The following is a 17,969-nucleotide window of genomic DNA, read 5'->3' as shown; positions in this document are numbered from 1 at the left end:
AGAATGGAAATAATAAAATAATAAAAATAAAACATAAAAAAATTATTTTATTATGTTTTATAATAAAATATAATAAAATAATTATTTTATTCTACGTATTAAATAATTCTAGTATGTTTTATAATACAAGTAAAACATAATTAAATAATTATTATTTTATGCATAATAAAATAATTATTTTAAATAAAAATAAAATAATTATTTTATAAATAATTATTTTATTATGTATTAATTTTATTATTGGCTCAGATGGTAGCGCGCTCGAGAAAAGAGAAGTGAACACAACTCAAATGCACGTCCAGTACAAGGATAGACGGTGTGAAATGTCTTACTAACAACACAGAGCTCGCTAACACACACAACTTGCACGCTACCAACGACACTAGGACCCTCGCGATGCTACGGAGTGATCAGCGTAGTTGGTAGCGTGAACATGCTACTAACTGTGCTGACCACTCCGTTAAGGTCGCCGGATCGATTCCCGCATCCCCCACGGGGAATCTTTTTTTAAAATAAAATTTTTAATGTAACGCGCCAGCGTTATTGTTGGTGACATGTTCACATTGGTGAACCAGCTTGACGTCTCGTCGCTCTCGATTATTGATTAAGATTTGCAGTTTACTAAACCCGCATCTTAGTTGATGTAAAAGTGCGGCGCGAGTTGCTCGCTGCGCTGAAGACTCCCGCCTCTGGGCGGCAGGCGGCGCTCGTGAGAACGCGAGAGGCGCCAGCTGAGAGCTCGCACCCCGAGGAAGACGTCTTGGCGTCTTATCTGAGCTGATTACTGCAGGAATTAAAGAGTTAAATACATTTAAGTAATCGTCAAATAAAACAATGAACATCCTCTCATCGTCAAGCGGGCTCTATGGTGTAATGGTTAACGCGGCTGCCTGGGGACTACAAGGTTGTGGGTTAAATCAACAAAGATTCGTTTTTCTTAAACTGCAAATCCTAATCAAAAATCGAGGACGACGAGACGTCAAGCTGGTTCACCAATGTGAACATGTCACCAACAATAACGCTGGCGCGTTACATTTAAAATTTGATTTAAAAATAATATTCCCCGTGGAGAATGCGGGGATCGAACCAGCGTCCTAAACATCAGAGATCAGTGCAACTGTTAGCGCGCTCACGCTACCAGGTACACTGAACTCTCCCTAACATCGCGAGGGGTCCTAGTGTACTTACTAGTGTGCCAGTCGTGTGTGTTAGCGAGCTCTGTGTTGCTAGTAGGACATTTCACACCGTCTGTCCTTGTACTGGACGTGCATTTGAGATGAGGTCACTTCTCTTGTGCTGGCATCGAACTCGCCGCCTCTCGCACGCGAAGCGAGCGACGTGGGGAGCGTCATCTCAAGGTCCCCTCGGAGGCTGAGCGTCACGTGGGCTCTGTGGTGTAATGGTTAACGCGGCTGCCTGCGGACTAGAAGGTTGTGGGTTCGACTCCTGCCAGGCCCGATAATATTTTTTATAAATATTTTTTATTTCTCGTCACATCTCATTCGCCTTAACAGGGGCTTCAAAACAGCAAAATTGAGGGCGACGAGACGTCAAGCTGGTTCACCAATGTGAACATGTCACCAACAATAACGCTGGCGCGTTACATTTAAAATTTGATTAAAAAAAATATTCCCCGTGGAGGATGCTGGCATCGATGCAGCGACCTAAACGGAGATCAGTGTACTTAGTAGCGTGCTCACGCTACCAGGTACACTGATCTCTCCGTAACATCGACAGGGTCCTAGTGTCGTTGGTATCGTGCAAGCTGTGTGTGTCTTCTTCTTGGTTCTTTCGGTAAAGTCACGTAGAATGGAAATAATAAAATAATAAAAATGAAACAATAAAATATGTTTTTTGTATTATAATAAAATAAATATTTTGTTATGTTTTATTTTGATTATTTAATTTTTCCATTCTACGTAATATAAATAAAACATAATAAAATAATTAATTTATTATGTTTCATTTTGATTATTCTATTATTTCCATTAATAATCTGTGATGACTTTGCATCAAAGTAAGAACCCGCATCTTAGAGACAGGCTCTGTGGCGTAATGGTTAACGCGGCTGCCTGCGGGCTACAAGGTTGTGGGTTCAACTCCTGCCTTGTCTCGATATATTTTTTATAAATATTTTTTTTATTCAATAAGCGAGCGCTCCACCATCTGAGTTGATGACTGCAGGAATTAAAGAGTTTAATAATATTTTTTTATCATCAAATCTATTTTCTTTCCACGTGATTTTACCGAAATCTCGCTCCACTCCTCGTGTCTGGGGCAGCAGCTGAGATGGGGGCGCTGCTCGTTCAGCGCGCGGGAGGTCGCGGGTTCGATCCCCGCATCCTCCACGCAAACAACATTTTTCAAAAAGGAAACTCCGTTTTTACATTCACGAGCAGAGAAGCGATTGCGCTGAAGCTAATGAACGTGTTTCACTGCGACAACAACAACAAGCCGCCAAGAGGCTTCCTCGGGGTGCAGCTCTCAGCTGGCGCCTCTCGCGTTCTCACGAGCGCCGCCTGCCGCCCAGAGGCGGGAGTCTTCAGCGCAGCGAGCAACTCGCGCCGCACTTTTACATCAACTAAGATGCGGGTTTAGTAAACTGCAAATCTTAATTCAAAATTGAGGGCGACGAGAGGTCATCGTCTTCTAAAGCTGTTTCACCAATGTGAACATGTCCCCAACAATAACGCTGGGGCGTTACATTTAAAATTTTATTTAAAAAAATATTCCCCGTGGAGGAGGCGGGCATCGATCCGGCGACCTAAACATGGGAGAATTGAACATATTAAGTGGCGTGAGCACGCGACCAGGTGCGCTGATGTCTCTGTAGCATCGAGAGGGTCCTAGTGTCGTTGGTAGCGTGCAAGCTGTGTGTGTCATCTTCTTGGTTCGTTCGGTAAAGTCACGTAGAAAAAAATAAAATAAAAAATTTCAAACGTATAATAAAATACTTACTTTATTATTCTTTTATTATGCTTTATTTTTATTAAATTTTTATTATTTTAATAATAAAAATAAAACATAATAAAATCATTATTATTTTTTGTATAATAAAAGAATAATTTTGTTTTATTTTGATTATTTTATTATTTCCATTCTACGTGACTTTACCGAAAGAACACATGTGTGTGTGTGTACGTGTGTGTATTATGACCACACGTACACGTACACACGTACACACACGTGTACGTGTGTACGTGCGGTGCGTGCTGTCAGAGTCTTCCGGAAGACGCTGGGTCAAATTTAACCCCCATTTAAAATTTGATTTAAAAAAATATATTGACCTTGGAAGATGCGGGAATCGATCCCGCCACCTCTCGCATGCCAAGCGCGTGGGGGTCTCTTGTCTTCTTCCCGCCACGCGTCACTCTCAGCCTGTGGAGGGGGGGTGGATGGGGGGGTGGATGGGGGGGTGGAGGGATGGGGGGGGGGTAGATGGATGAGGGGGAGTGGAGGGCTGGAGGGGGGGGATTGGCGGAGGGCGGGTCACGTGATGGGGGGGAGGGGCAGTCACGTGATGGGGGGGAGGGGCAGTTACGTGATGGGGGGGAGGGGCAGTCACGTGATGGGGGGAGGGGCAGTCACGTGGCTACTTGTGGGGGGGGGGAGTTTGTTGGTGTGAGGGCGAGTGGAGGGAGTGGATTGAGGTGCGGAGCGAGAGAGACACAGAGAGAAGGCGAGTGGTGGTGATGGTGGTGGTGATGGTGATGATGGTGGTGATGGTGGTGATGGTGATGATGGTGGTGATGGTGATGATGGTGGTGATGATGGTGGTGGTGATGATGGTGGTGATGATGGTGGTGGCGGTGATGGTGGTGATGATGGTGGTGGTGATGATGGTGGTGATGATGGTGATGATGGTGATGATGGTGGTGGTGGTGATGATGGTGATGATGGTGATGGTGGTGGTGATGATGGTGGTGATGATGGTGATGATGGTGATGATGGTGGTGGTGGTGATGATGGTGATGATGGTGGTGATGATGGTGGTGGCGGTGATGGTGGTGATGATGGTGGTGGTGATGATGGTGGTGATGATGGTGGTGGTGATGGTGGTGGCGGTGATGGTGGTGGCGGTGATGGTGGTGATGGTGGTGATGCTGGTGATGGTGGTTGAGGTGGAGGTGGTGGTGGTGATGGTTGTGGTGGTAATGATGGTGGTTATGGTGATGATGGTGATGATGGTGGTGGTGGTGGTGATGATGGTGGTGGTGGTGATGATGGTGATGATGGTGATGATGGTGGTGGTGGTGATGGTGGTGATGATGGTGATGATGGTGGTGGTGGTGATGGTGGTGATGGTGGTGGTGATAGTGATGGTGGTGGTGGTGATGATGATGTTGTTGATGATGATGTTGTTGATGATGTTGTTGATGATGATGATGTTGGTGATGATGATGTTGTTGATGATGTTGATGATGTTGTTGATGATGATGGTGTTGATGATGATGTTGATGATGATGATGTTGTTGGTGATGATGTTGTTGATGATGTTGTTGATGATGTTGATGATGTTGTTGATGATGATGGTGTTGATGATGATGTTGATGATGATGTTGTTGATGATGATGTTGATGATGTTGATGATGATGTAGTTAATGTTGTTGATGATGATGTTGTTGATGTTGATGGTGATCACCCACGATGCGCCCCGCGTGTTCACGCCGCTAGAACTGAGCTGCTCACCGGGTCGCGTCGTGCAAAGGGCGCCAAATTGTGGGGGGAGGGGATTTTTTTCCCTCTTCCTGTCAACGGGGGCATTATTTATTTATTTGTTAATTTATTTTTTTGTCTTTTATTACATTTTTATATTTTACTAGCATAAGTACCCGGCGTTGCCCGGGTGAAAAATATGTTTCTTAATAACCTTACATATATACACAGATGGGCTGCTACCCCCCCCCCCCGCGCTACAATAATACTGTCTAATCGCTATAATTTTATTATCTACCGACCCTATAATAGTAATTGCACACATTGGGGTGGGGGGGGAGTGAAGAGGACGTGAAACTTTGATGAATTTACCTCAGAGTCGCGTGTTAATGCGCATATTTTTAACGGGAATTAAAAATGGCGTCCACCCCGCGGTGAATGCGTCGCTACCCGTTGCCAGCGGCAACCGTCGTGGAAAACCAAACGGACCAATCGCGTCTCGCACATCCCTCACATTTCGTCCAATGAAACTGCGTATGGTCCGGCGACACACACACACACAGACACACACACAGACACACACACACACAGACACACACAGACACACACACAGACACACACACAGACACACACAGACACACAGACACACACACAGACACACAGACAGATTTGCGATTTTATATATATAGATTTATTTTCTTCTTCTTGGTTCTTTCGGTAAAGTCACGTAGAAGGTAAATAATAAAATATTAAAAATGGGTGCGTGGGGGGGGGTAGTGGGGGGGTGATATTGGGTGGTGATGATGAAGGTTGATCCATAGACAGACTCACAACACAGAGACCCATAGACTACAATGTTATCTCAATAGGAATCGATTCAAACCGCTCACCGTTTCTATCACAATCGATTCGCATGGTATCCCAATAGGAATCGATTCTATCCGCTCTAATCACTAGCTACATCGATTCCTACGTTATCCTAATGTGAATCCATTTCATTAGAACAAATCACCATAATCGATTCCCACGTAATCGAAAATGTATTCGATTCCATCTTGCACTCACCACCACTGTCAATTCCAATGCAGTCCCACTAGGGATCGATTCCATCGGCTCCATTTTTGACCACAATCGATTCACTTGTTATCCCAATAGGAATCGATCCGAGTTTATTATTTGACCTTGAATCGATTTTCTCTGCACGTGACTTCGGCTGTCGCGTGGTGTGAGTGGGGAGTGGTGGTCCAGTGGTTAGCGCACTGTGTGTGAATGAGTGGTGGTGCAGTGGTTAGCGCACCGTGTGTGTGTGTGGGGAGTGGTGGTGCAGTGGTTAGCGCACTGTATGTGAGTGAGTGGTGGTGCAGTGGTTAGCGCACCGTGTGTGTGTGTGGGGAGTGGTGGTGCAGTTGTTAGCGCACTGTGTGTGAGTGGGGGAGATCCGGGCCCCGTGGTGTCGACGTTTCTCTATTTCCTCCTTCACGACGTTTGAATGACAACAACAAACAACGTGTCACTGTCGTCGTCATCATCACCAGCGTCTCGCGTGCCTCTCTCACAGACTCCCCCGGCGATGTCGGCCTGCTCTTGGGCCGAAGCCTCGGGCTCGCCTAGCGGGGCTGCCGGGAGAGGCGCGCCTCGAGGCGGCCAGCGCAGTAGGCCGCAGGCGCCCTCCCGCCGCGGGCTCGTCGAGGAGAGCGACTGGGCGTGGTGGGTTCAGTGCGCGGCTGCTGTTGGTCCCCACGTGACCACGCCGCTCGCCGCCGCCGCCGCGTGTTGGGGACCACTTAGTCGGGGGGGGGGCTGGTTCAGGTTTCACTGATTTAAGTGTAGTGTGTAGTGTAGTGTGTAGTGCAGTGTGTAGTAGTGTATAGTGTAGTGTATAGTAGTGTGTAGTGTATAATAGTGTGTAGTGTATAGTAGTGTGTAGTGTAGTGTATAGTGTAGTGTAGTGTATAGTGTAGTGTATAGTGTAGTGTATAGTAGTGTAGTGTATAGTAGTGTAGTGTGTAGTGTAGTATAATAGTACAGTGCTAGTGTATAGAGTAGTGTATAGTGTAGTGTGTAGTGTATATAGTAGTGTATAGTGTAGTGTATAGTAGTGTATAGTGTAGTGTATAGTGTAGTATATAGTAGTGTAGTGTGTAGTAGTGTATAGTGTAGTGTAGTATAATAGTACAGCACTAGTGTATAGTGTAGTGTATAGTGTGTAGTGTATAGTATAGTGTATAGTGTAGTGTATAGTATAGTGTATAGTAGTGTAGTGTATAGTGTAGTATACTTGTACAGCACTAGTGTATAGTGTAGTGTATAGTGTAGTGTATAGTATAGTGTATAGTAGTATAGTGTATAGTGTAGTATACTAGTACAGCACTAGTGTATAGTGTAGTGTATAGTGTAGTGTCGTGTATAGTAGTGTAGTGTATAGTGTACTAGTTCAGCACTAACCGGTGTGTTGGAGAGCCAAGCCACAACATTTACAATCGGAGTACGACGTTTCTCCAGTAGTTGCAACTGGCTTCATCAGGCGACAAGCCGGATTTGTGTGGGGAAATGCTGTTTCGTTTGTGTTAAATTTACCAAATCCGTTTTAATAATGATTTTGCGTGTGCCAGGAAATGAGAGTACCTGAAAAAAAAGCTAAGGTTTTTTAAAATCCTTTATATTAAGTTCACTTGCTTGCGCGCTTACGACCGTGCAAATCTTTCGGTCGTTTTTTAACCCACTTCCCGTGATCTAATCGAGCTGACATTTTGCACACAGACTCGTTGTGCGTGACAATTTATTTTCGTGAAAAAAATTTTGCTAAATTTTACACTTTTTAGGTAATTTTTTTAAATATTAAATTACCAATTGCTTAATGGTGGCAGGCAATCATCTGACCCATAGGTGGCAGCCATCTCAAGCCAGAGGACGAGAGGACGCTAGCCGCCCGTTTCAAAGACCAATGTGGGCTGGGTTGTGGCGCATTGAACACGCATATAAAGGATTTATAGTGAAAAACTTAGTTTTTACGGGTTAATTTTTTTAAATTCCCATTGTGATAAACACGAAATAGCCTGTGAAGTTAGGCCTAACCTCCTCCCCCCTCCCTACAATCGCTGTTGGCCCACACGCACACACACACACTGCAGTGAGCAGGCAAGTGATTGCCAGAGGTGACTCGCGTATGTGACTTACTAATGCGTCCGGACACAGACGAGAGACGCACACATGCAGACTAAACGCGGCCACGCACAGCCACAAAGACCACACACACACCATGCAGATTACGTGCAGACACGCAGAGATTACACGGATGCGTAAAAACAAGATACAAAATACGTACTCGCAGACTAAATTAGACACGCACACCCACACACAAATACATGTCCATACAATTTGTATGTGCACATGTGTTTGAAATAGTGTAGTGTATAGTGTAGTGTATAGTGTAGTGTATAGTGTAGTGTATAGTGTAGTATACTAGTACAGCACTAGTGTATAGTGTAGTGTATAGTGTAGTGTAGTGTATAGTAGTGTATAGTGTAGTGTATAGTGTAGTATACTAGTACAGCACTAGTGTATAGTGTAGTGTATAGTAGTGTAGTGTATAGTGTAGTGTGTAGTGTATAGTATAGTATGCTAGTACAGCACTAGTGTATAGTGTAGTGTATAGTGTAGTGTATAGTGTAGTGTATAATAGTGTAGTGTATAGTATAGTATACTAGTACAGCACTAGTGTATAGTGTAGTGTATAGTGTAGTGTATAGTAGTGTATAGTGTAGTGGGTGGGGAGCGGTGGCGCAGCTGTTAGCGCTACGCTGCGCTACGAACCTGGCGACCCGAGTTCAATTCCCTGCTTGCGGTCAACACCAGTGACGATTATTTGAACCAATCCTGGGCCTTCCCTAGGTCGACTCGGCCTTAAATGAGCACCTGGTGCAGTGTGTAAACATCGCCACTGGTGTTGGCCACCCACCCCCTCGTGTGCCGTGCCGGCCTTCATAGGTGCTCGCAAACAGCACTTGCCCCAACAGTCTGTACTGGCTATACGGGGGATATTTGTCTTTGTGTATGTGCACACACACAAAACAAGATACGTCTCCCACCATAGCCCTCTTTAGTTTGTTGGGTAAAGTGCTGTTTGGGAACATCTATGAAGGCTGGTTGGGCTGTAAGAGTTCTATGGATTAGATCACCTGAATGAGAAGAGTAGTGCGTTGATATTGAGATGTGGTTCCATTATGTTTCATACTAATCCAAACATATCTTTTCTTAAAGCGTTATGGATGAAGGCAGGGAATTACTTTAAATGAATGGCAGCGACTACATGTAATGATTGATGTTGGCAAACGTGGCATCAGTTATATCAACAAATGTACATCAGCATTGGGAGCTGAAATTACCATGACATTGTGATGCAAATGTAATGGGTTCCGGAGACACTTGTAGAGGTAACTTCTTTATTACAATCCAACACTCCAACAGTCCTGATACTCTGTTACAGCCTAGGTACACAGCCTAGGTACACAGCCTAGGTACACAGCCTAGCGACACAGCCTAGATACACAGCCTAGGTACACAGCCTAGCGACACAGCCTAGATACACAGCCTAGGTACACAGCCTAGGTACACAGCCTAGGTACACAGCCTAGGTACACAGCCTAGGTACACAGCCTAGATACACTACTCTGGCTACGCTCTGGAACTCGCCCTCACAAGGACGTAGAGCCGGGAGTTCCAGAGTCCCACCACTGGCCCTCACAGTGTCCCAGGGTCCTGAGATGGCTGGTCTCGGGTCTTGGGTCTTGAGCTACAACTGGCCCCAATCGTCCAGGGAGCTGCCCTTTTATGCCTCGTCCCCAACGAGGGGTGGCGTTGTGTGCGCCCCCAGATATCCCACAGAGCACACACAGCCCCCCCCTGTTGGTGGCGCCAAGCGGCTTAAGTGTCTGGGGTGCCTGGGATCCTAGCGCCTAGCGCCAAGGGGCTTAAGCGTCTGGGTAGCCTGGGATCCTAGTGCCTGTCGCCAAGGGCTTATCTGCCTAGGGTCCCAGAGCCCCCAGCAGCCCCTCCCCTCTTATGTCACGACACAAGGGCTGTGTTGGAAACTCTTCCTTTGTTGCCAATGTCTGCTCGTCTCCCTTGTGCTGTTGCATGTTCAGCCCCATCTGTTTGGACACGATAGAAGAGCCGTACATGACCAAGTGTGGCCACAGCTTCTGGTATGTGCGTGTCTGCTCGGAGGAGAATTGCTTCTGTTCCGTCTTGCAAAACACTCGCAGACCAAGTTTCTCGCAATCCAAGGTTTTACTGTACTTTGTTGTTGCATTCCATTTCTTTCCACCGTCCGGCGAATGCGCGACAATATTCGGTGATTGGTAAATTTTCCAATGATGCTGATAACGGCGATTGCCAATTTACTCGCCGTTGCATTTTGTCTGCGTTTCAGTTGCAAATGCATCCGTCGGAGTCTGGAGGAGAACAATAGCTGCCCAAAGTGCAGTTCCGCCATTAAGAATTCAAAGCAGATATATCCAAACTTCCTCTGTGAGTTGTTTTTTACTTATTTTCCATCCACCTGCATTTTTCGCAAATTTTGTTTCACGGCAATGCAACACAGGCCTTCAACGATTGATGCTCTGCAAACCTCCTGGCTACCATCAAAGGTTTGTTCAAGTTCAAGTTTCATGTATTAGGTGTAGCCATGTGAGCCATTCGGCTCTTGAATCGGGTGCAACTGCAACAAACAAAAAACAAAAACATGAACAAGAAAACATCTTAAAGTGAATATGTGACTGAGTACAAACAGAAAATCCAAGAAAAGACAGCAAAATATTGCAGAAAAAACACCGTACACCAACGCTGTGTGCAAAAATCCCAGTGGGATGCAAGTCAAACAACAACAACAACAACCACAAGACAGCTTAGATTAAGGCCATCAGTCTAACTCTGTACTACAACAACACAAACATGGCTAAAACAATACACTTTTCGAAATCACCAAAATAAAGCCATGAAAGCAATGAAAAAGCAATCATAGGAACTGTGACGGAATTTTACACGAAGCCATCCAGATATACAAACACAGACGTAACTTCAACTAATAAAAGTAAAATAAAAATAAAATTAAAATCTTTTATTTTTATTTAACTTTTATTAATTTTAATTTTTTACCTACGTGACTTTACCGAAAAAACCTAAGAATATGAATCCTTGCAGTCACGAAAGCTTCAAATCTAGAATAACTTCAACTGTGATGATGGGTACAAGCTGAGTAATAATGGGAAAGATGTTATTAACCATGCAAAAAAGATTTAACGACACATATTTGGACCATCTTATTTAACAGGTACTATTCTACTTTACCGAGCGTTGACATCCCCAGCGTTTAACAGTACTCTCCTTTTTAAATCCTTTATATTAAGTTCGCTTGCTTGCTTGCTTGCGCGCTTACGACCGTGCAAATCTTTCGGTCGTTTTTTATTTAAATCCTTTATATTAAGTTTGCTTGCTTGCTTGCGCGCTTACGACCGTGCAAATCTTTCAGTCGTTTTTTAACCCACTTCCCGTGATCCAATCGAGCTGACATTTTGCACACAGACTCGTTGTGCGTGACAATTTTTTTTAGTGAAAATTTTTTTCCATAACTTTACACTTTTTAGGAAAAAATTAATTATATTTAATTACCAATTGCTTAATGGTGGCAGGCAATCATCTGACCCATAGGTGGCAGCCATCTCAAGCCAGAGGATGAGAGGACTCTAGCCGCCACGCATATAAAGGATTTATAGTGAAAAACTTTGTTTTTACGGGTTAATTTTTTACCTACCTGACTTTACCTAAATAACCTAAGAGTATGATGCTCGCGTTGTTTAATATTTAACAGCTTTTTCCCCCACACGCGTCTTTTCGCAGTGAACGAGCTGGTCCTGAAGCAGCGTCAGCGGCTAGAGAATCGAATCGAGATGGAACAACCGGTGATTGGAGATGTGCAGGGAAAAACATCACTGGCACATTTTATAGTAATAGGTTTTTACCCTTTCAACTGGTACAAAAACTGTCACCTTTGTACCAGTTGAAAGGGTAAAAACCTATTACTAGATTTTGCCACTGGTAAAGGAGATGTCTCATAGTGTAAATGCTTACCCCGAGCTCTCAATACTCTGATAGTGCATTGTCTTTGAGTTGTACGCCTTTTGGCGTCATCTGGTCCAACACCAATGGAGACTGGGCTCTAAGAAAAGCTGTCTCGGGTGTGGACCAATCAACTTCAAGGACAGTGCATATCATCATCAGAGTTGTGTCTTTCTGTTTGCATTTTGACTGCTTGTGTTGTGGTTATTGCACACATGATGCCTTGTATAAAGGTGTCAGTTTTTGTACCAGTTGAAAGGGTAAAAACCTATCACTATATTTTGCCACTGCTAAAGGAGATGTGGCCAGATCGCTACTGAGAAAGAGGTATGTAGCTCAGTGGACCTTAGCTGGCCAAACTAAAATGTAACATTTTTGTTAAATAGTCCTCTACATGGCCCACGGTTGGAGGTTACTGGCCGAAGACGCGCCGTGCGCTACGGTCTGTCGGTGTCGCGTGGACAACGCAATGAACTTTGCTGAAAGTTCAAGTTCATTGATTAGGTGTAGCCCTGTGAGCCATTCGGCTCTTGAATCGGGTGCAACCGCAACAAACAACAAAAACATGAACAAGAAAACATCTTAAAGTGACTTTGTGACTAAGTGCAAACAGAAAATCCAAGAAAAGACGGCAAAATATTGTAGAAAAAACACCGTACACCGATCCCAGTGGGATGCAAGTCAAACAACAACAATAACCACCACCAGACAACTTAGATTAAGGCCATCAGTCTTTCTCTGTACTACAACAACACAAACATGGCCAAACCAGTAAACTTTTCGAAATCACCAAAATAAAGCAATGAAACAGTGATCACATAGGAACTGTGATGGAATTTTCACAATAAACGACAAACAACATGTACCACCAGAACCCTGCTGAGACGACTCCCGGCAAGTGCTTTTCGCACTTCACGGAGGTGACCGGCCACGTCTCTTGATCACCGTGTCACGTGACCCTTCCACCCTGCCGCCCCCCCCCCCCCCTCTTCCTCACAGAGCGTCCATCAGCGGCAGACTATCCAGGAGTTGCTGGCGCTGGACCGAGATGGCTTGGAGCTGGCCGACGTGAACCGCATTCTGGAGCTGCTCACTCAGAAGAAGATGCAGCTGGAAGCGGTGAGTTGGCGTTGTTTGTGACGGCGGCGTCAGGAGCAGTGCGGTGCCGCAGAGCTCGCTTGTCGAGAGGGCTTTCCCCCTTTTTTCTGGCAACAAAACTGATGAACACCATATGAGACTGGGCTCTAAAGAAAGCTGTCTCTGGTGTGGACCAATCAGTTTCAAGGACAACGCATAAATGATCAGAGTATTGTTTTTTTGTTTGCATTTGACTACAAGTATTGTGGTTAATGTAAACATGATTCAATCTTAATTTTGGAGCTTTCGTGACTACAGGAATTATTCTTTGGTTCTTTCGGTTAAGTCATGTCTAAAGATAAAATAGTAAATTAAATAATGGCATATTACGACGCTTCGATTGCAACCAGGGGCGGTTTCTTCATTAGGGCGATTGGGCGACGCACCACCAATCTCATTCAACCACAGAGTCACGCTAGCCGTCACTGTGCCTCTGGATATAGTCCAATCAGCGTCATGTCACGTTCTGTGGAGTACCGCCTCTTTTTGGGCGATTTCACTCCGGCTGAGAATCGCCCAGAGTATTCTTAGTCTTAAGCCTCACCTTACCATATTAATAAAAAAGTGTGCCTTTCCGGGCCCTTCCCCCCTCAACCATTATATATACGGAGTGGTATTTCTTGTGATCTCTCATTTACTTGATACGGCTGTCGTGGCTGTGACGGTTCCACCTGAAGACGGAGGCTTGTGTTGCTTCCGAAACGTCGTGATTTTTTATTTTATTTTGTTTTATTTTACTTTTATTAATTTAAATTTTTTACCTACGTGACTTTACCGAAAAAACCTAAGAATATAGTATTCATCCAAGCTACCAAGATCTGGACCAGTTTTTACCTGCCGGGTCTTAGTCATCAGTCAGTCTTGTTCAATAAACCCCGCTGGGCTAAGCGCTGACGTCAGTTGTTTGCGATCAGCACGGCACTCCCGCAAGCCTGCAGGCCTAACTGGGGGATCTCTGTGTGTCCGTGCGATCTGCAAGACTCCACCTTTGCTCGCACCGGTGACAGTGGCCAAGTCGCCTTACAAGGGCGGCATCCCCAAGCCCCTTGTCACGGGGGAGGTCGTGAAGAAAAAGCGAAAAGTTTTGCATCTGTCGGACTCTGAGGGCTCGGACAGCATGGATTTTACGGTGAGTAATGCGACTGCTTTGATTGAAATTCTTTGGACGATGCAATGGGACTCGATCCACTCTCGTAGGGACAAAGCGGCTCGCTTGAGCGCTAGGGATGATTGGGTCATGTGTGGATGTTCACGCTGGATAGAAGCATTCTCCAAATGTGCTGGTGCGCTGTCAAACTCAGAGCTCCATCAACTGGGGGGAGAGTTTTTCCCAGATAATTAAATAATTGCTGTAATCTAATAAACTATGTCATTGTAATCTAAGCCATTCATTTGACAATAACATTAAACAAAAATTTACAATTTAAAAACTAAAATCACTTCTGCAGTTTAATGCGAGTCTCCATCACCATCAATCAGATTCAAAGGGTCACTGGATGTGGGAAGGTGGAATAGACATCTTGACGAGCTTGGAGCATTTGTTCAATGAACGTAGGATGAATGTGCCAGAGACGGAGAGTGCTCACAAAGCATGCCCGTGACCAAGGGACGGGTTTCTGAATTCCCAAAATAAAAAAAATGCAAATGTAGATTTGCTCGTACAGTGCACTCGTATTCCGGCAAGGCCGAATAAATGTTTTAAATTGCAGGATCTTTGCGTGATTTGTTGTTCATTAATATTCACGTTTATACGTTAGGTCGACGAAGAGCTGCTCGCAAGTGTGTCGGGCGTGATGCCGTCCAAGCGAACTGAACAGGCCAGGGCAGCAGGCAAGATGAGATCTGCCGTCGTTGTCACGAGTGTCAAGACGGTGAGTGCACCAGACTCGCAGTGCCGTTTGATCTCCCGGCGCGGCAGGTTAAACAATGCTGATGATGATGATGATCTTCTTGGTTCTTTCGGTAAAGTCACGTAGAAGGGAAGTAATAAAATAATAAAAATAAAACATAATAAAATAATATAATTCTCACGACGTTTCGGCTACAACGCAAGCAGCCGTCTTCAGGTGAAGAATGAGACACTGCCAAGCTAGGAGCTTATATATAAGCTGCGTTGGAGGTGGAAGAAGAGCGCCTTAACAAAAGAATGTGCATATCAAGAGGAATTTAGCATATTCATGGGAAATACGTAGGAGGTGGGCGGGGGGGTTTCAAAGTCATATTATGCCCATGCATTATGCAGGATCAACAGCACCAAGGGGGGGTGCAGGGATTAGCAGTAACAAAGGAAAGGAATGTTAATGATATGTAGCTGCAGTTACTCAACTAGAAGAAGTTACAGCAGCAGATGTTAGTGTAAAAGCGTTTGGTATTACCTTAGAGTCGCGGCATCTCTTCAGAAAGGTGAGAGACTCAATTAGCTGAGCCTTCTTATCACGGAGCTTGTTGAAGGATCTCAAAGTTATGTGGAAACCCTCCCCGTAGAGGCGGTTAAATTTCGATTTAAAGCTTTCGTGACTGCAGATGATGATGATGTCACGCACTTTTTTCTCTTACTCCAAAATATCATTGTTGCTCTTCAACAATCTTTCACGTGGTGAGCCGCTTCGTAGAGCTGCTCGCGCTTGTGGCCGGGACGCTTCTGTGAGAGAAGCTGATGGTTTAGTGGGCCTTGCCTGGTAAGATAAACATCAACTTCAAGGACAGTGCATGCATTATCAGAGTTGTGTTTTTTGTTTGCATTCCGACTGCAGGTATTGTGGTCTATGCAAACATGGCTCCTCGTAAAAAAGGTGTCAGTTTTGTTGCCAGATAAAAGGGTAAAAAAAACAATTAAGAAAAAAATGGTTTAGGTTTTTAAAAAAAAAAAAACTTTTTACCTTCCCTACACTTTGCGCTCCTATTGTGTTTTTGTATTGTTTGTTGTTGTGAAATGTGAACGACCTCACCTGGCATACAGGAGGTCTCCCCGTGGTCGCGTGGATTTTTCTCCAGGTTCTCCGATTTTCCCCTCCACGTTTGGCTGCTATACATGTCCTCGTGATAGGCCACTTAGTTGAGCTGTCATTTGTGGCCAGTACACTTCTGAACAAGAGCTATACAGCTCAGTGGGCCTCACCTGGTCATATAAAAATACAAAGTTAATAGTACTGGACATCTGTGAAAACAGCTTCATATCTCATCGCATTCCTCCAGTATCAATACATCTTCTCATTCTCTATAAATGGGCGCACCGTTTCATTGCTCGCCTGCTTGTGTGTGCTGGGGTCAAGTTGCGGGTGTATTCCCACCATCCTCCAAGACGCCGTGTACAGCGGTCACCCTCTGTAGAACTCCCACCAGAGCTCCTTCTGCCTGCAGTGACGTGACTTCTTTTCTTTCCCACGTGTCTCGCTGCATTTCTTCTGGCGGTTGCTCTCATTCCCAGTCCACGTGTAGCGGCATCAATGCAGTCACCTGATTGGTCACCCCACCCGTTCAAGCCGACTGTTTTGACCAATCTGCAATGGGCCCATTGATGAACGTAGATCTCGGACATGACGCGGGTTGAGTCGGTGGGAGACTGCCGGGGACTGCCAGGCTTGGCCTACGAGGTGGTCAGGAGATGGCAGTGTAGCCATGGATTCTTGACTCTATCAGTGTGGAGATTTTGAGTGCTCCCCCCCCCTCTTATGTAAATGCTGTTTAATGTTTACAATAATATTGTGTTCGTGTCAGATGTTTTGAGCCCTCGTTTTCACGTTCACATTCTTGTTTTTGTGGCATTGAGACTTCATCGGCCACAATCATTCCACTTCCGGACGAAGACCTCCCCGCGCAATCGCCATCTCTCACGATCCACCGCAGGAGCCGTGCACCTCGTCACGAGAGACGAACACCAAGCCACGCTCACTTGAGCAGGAGGACCACTTTAGACTCTTGACGATGCCCAATTGTCTTCGATGTGTTCATTTGTTACAGGCGATTGAGTTCTCAAGAAAAACCACGTTGACAGCAAAGATCAAACAAGGGAAGATGGCCTCTGCATCACCTTCCATCAAGCTTCCTGCAAAACGGCGACACTCACCCTTTGAGTGGTTTGAGGGTCCAGATGTCGACACCACTTCTGAATCGGAGGATTAAAAGAGAATCGGAGTTTGTTTTGAGCGACGTTGTTCTACATTCCATTGTTCTTGGCGAAATGGTAGCCAGGGTGGAGACTTCTAGCCACCGCAGTTCAAATGTTTTGGGTGTTCAGTTTTAAGTCGCTGCTTTTCATCAATTTTCAGAGAGGAGGTGGGGGGGTGGACACTTTCGCCGTTAACACTGGTCAACAACAACAACACAGCATGTTTTTCTGGCCTGGACTTTTGCAGCTGTTCTAGACTAATTTCAGGGTGCCGATTCCAAATCTGATCTCAGATTTGCTCAATCACATCTCATTTTTAATCCTTTATATTAAGTTCGCTTGCTTGCTTAGGACCGTGCAAATCTTTCGGTCGTTTTTTAACCCACTTCCCGTGATCCAATCGAGCTGACATTTTGCACACAGACTCGTTGTGCGTGACAATGCATTTTCCTGAAAAAAAAATTCCTAAATTTTACACAGTTTAGAGAAATTTAAATATTTAATTACCAATTGTTTAATGGTGGCAGACACTCATCTGACCCATAGGTGGCAGCCATCTCAAGCCAGAGGACGAGAGGACTCTAGCCGCCCCGATGCCACGCATATAAAGGATTTATAGTGAAAAACTTTGTTTTTACGGGTTAATTTTTTATGCTATCGGCATACCCCATTTTCATCGATTTTACCCGAAATTAACTCTGTCACTTCTGATTGCAAGTTGTTGCGAGTCAGTGACTGCTTTAGTGTTAAAATATGGTGCTGTATTTTTAGGATAGTGTGCTTATAATATCATTTTATGTAGATATCCACATTTATTTAATATTTTTCTTCTGCAGTTTTTATTGAAAATGCAATCTTTGATATCTCAAAAACATTTTGATTGCATTTTGATTGTAAAGTGAACGTTCATTGTTTCTGTTCGTTGCGTGTACGCTCAAAATTAAAGCGCTTA

General features: G+C 44.7%; 2 protein-coding genes across 4 annotated transcripts in view; one reads left to right on the top strand and one right to left on the bottom strand.

Moving 5' to 3' along the window:
- Positions 1 to 5,145, bottom strand: part of LOC133362091 (oocyte zinc finger protein XlCOF6-like) — a 23,915-nt gene extending 18,770 nt beyond the window's left edge. Inside the window, exons 1-2 of the mRNA XM_061581056.1 lie at positions 4,690 to 5,145; positions 3,288 to 3,378 (exon numbers count right to left, since the gene is read on the bottom strand). Coding sequence (XP_061437040.1) covers positions 3,288 to 3,378; positions 4,690 to 4,764 — 166 coding nt within the window. The 5' untranslated portion in view covers positions 4,765 to 5,145. The remainder of the gene's footprint in view (positions 1 to 3,287; positions 3,379 to 4,689) is intronic.
- LOC133362090 (E3 ubiquitin-protein ligase COP1-like) lies at positions 3,552 to 17,969 on the top strand. Of its 3 annotated transcripts, none has more exons than XM_061581054.1 (9): positions 3,552 to 3,679; positions 6,215 to 6,363; positions 9,801 to 9,860; positions 10,088 to 10,185; positions 11,554 to 11,615; positions 12,772 to 12,891; positions 13,889 to 14,038; positions 14,667 to 14,780; positions 16,870 to 17,969. In XM_061581054.1, the coding sequence occupies exons 2-9, from the start codon at positions 6,227 to 6,229 to the stop codon at positions 17,029 to 17,031; spliced, it is 903 nt and encodes a 300-aa protein (XP_061437038.1). In that variant the 5' UTR covers positions 3,552 to 3,679; positions 6,215 to 6,226; the 3' UTR covers positions 17,032 to 17,969. The 3 variants fall into 3 exon arrangements, with proteins under 3 accessions (XP_061437038.1, XP_061437039.1, XP_061437037.1); XM_061581055.1 differs by having other exon boundaries at positions 3,595 to 3,650; XM_061581053.1 differs by having other exon boundaries at positions 3,635 to 3,679; positions 6,192 to 6,363.

The sequence above is a fragment of the Lethenteron reissneri genome, unplaced genomic scaffold (assembly GCF_015708825.2).
Source record: "Lethenteron reissneri isolate LAM-NWPU_2019-01 unplaced genomic scaffold, ASM1570882v1 scaffold_1361, whole genome shotgun sequence".
Classification (NCBI taxonomy): Eukaryota; Metazoa; Chordata; class Hyperoartia; order Petromyzontiformes; family Petromyzontidae; genus Lethenteron; species Lethenteron reissneri.
This window is presented reverse-complemented; position numbering and strand designations above follow the sequence as displayed.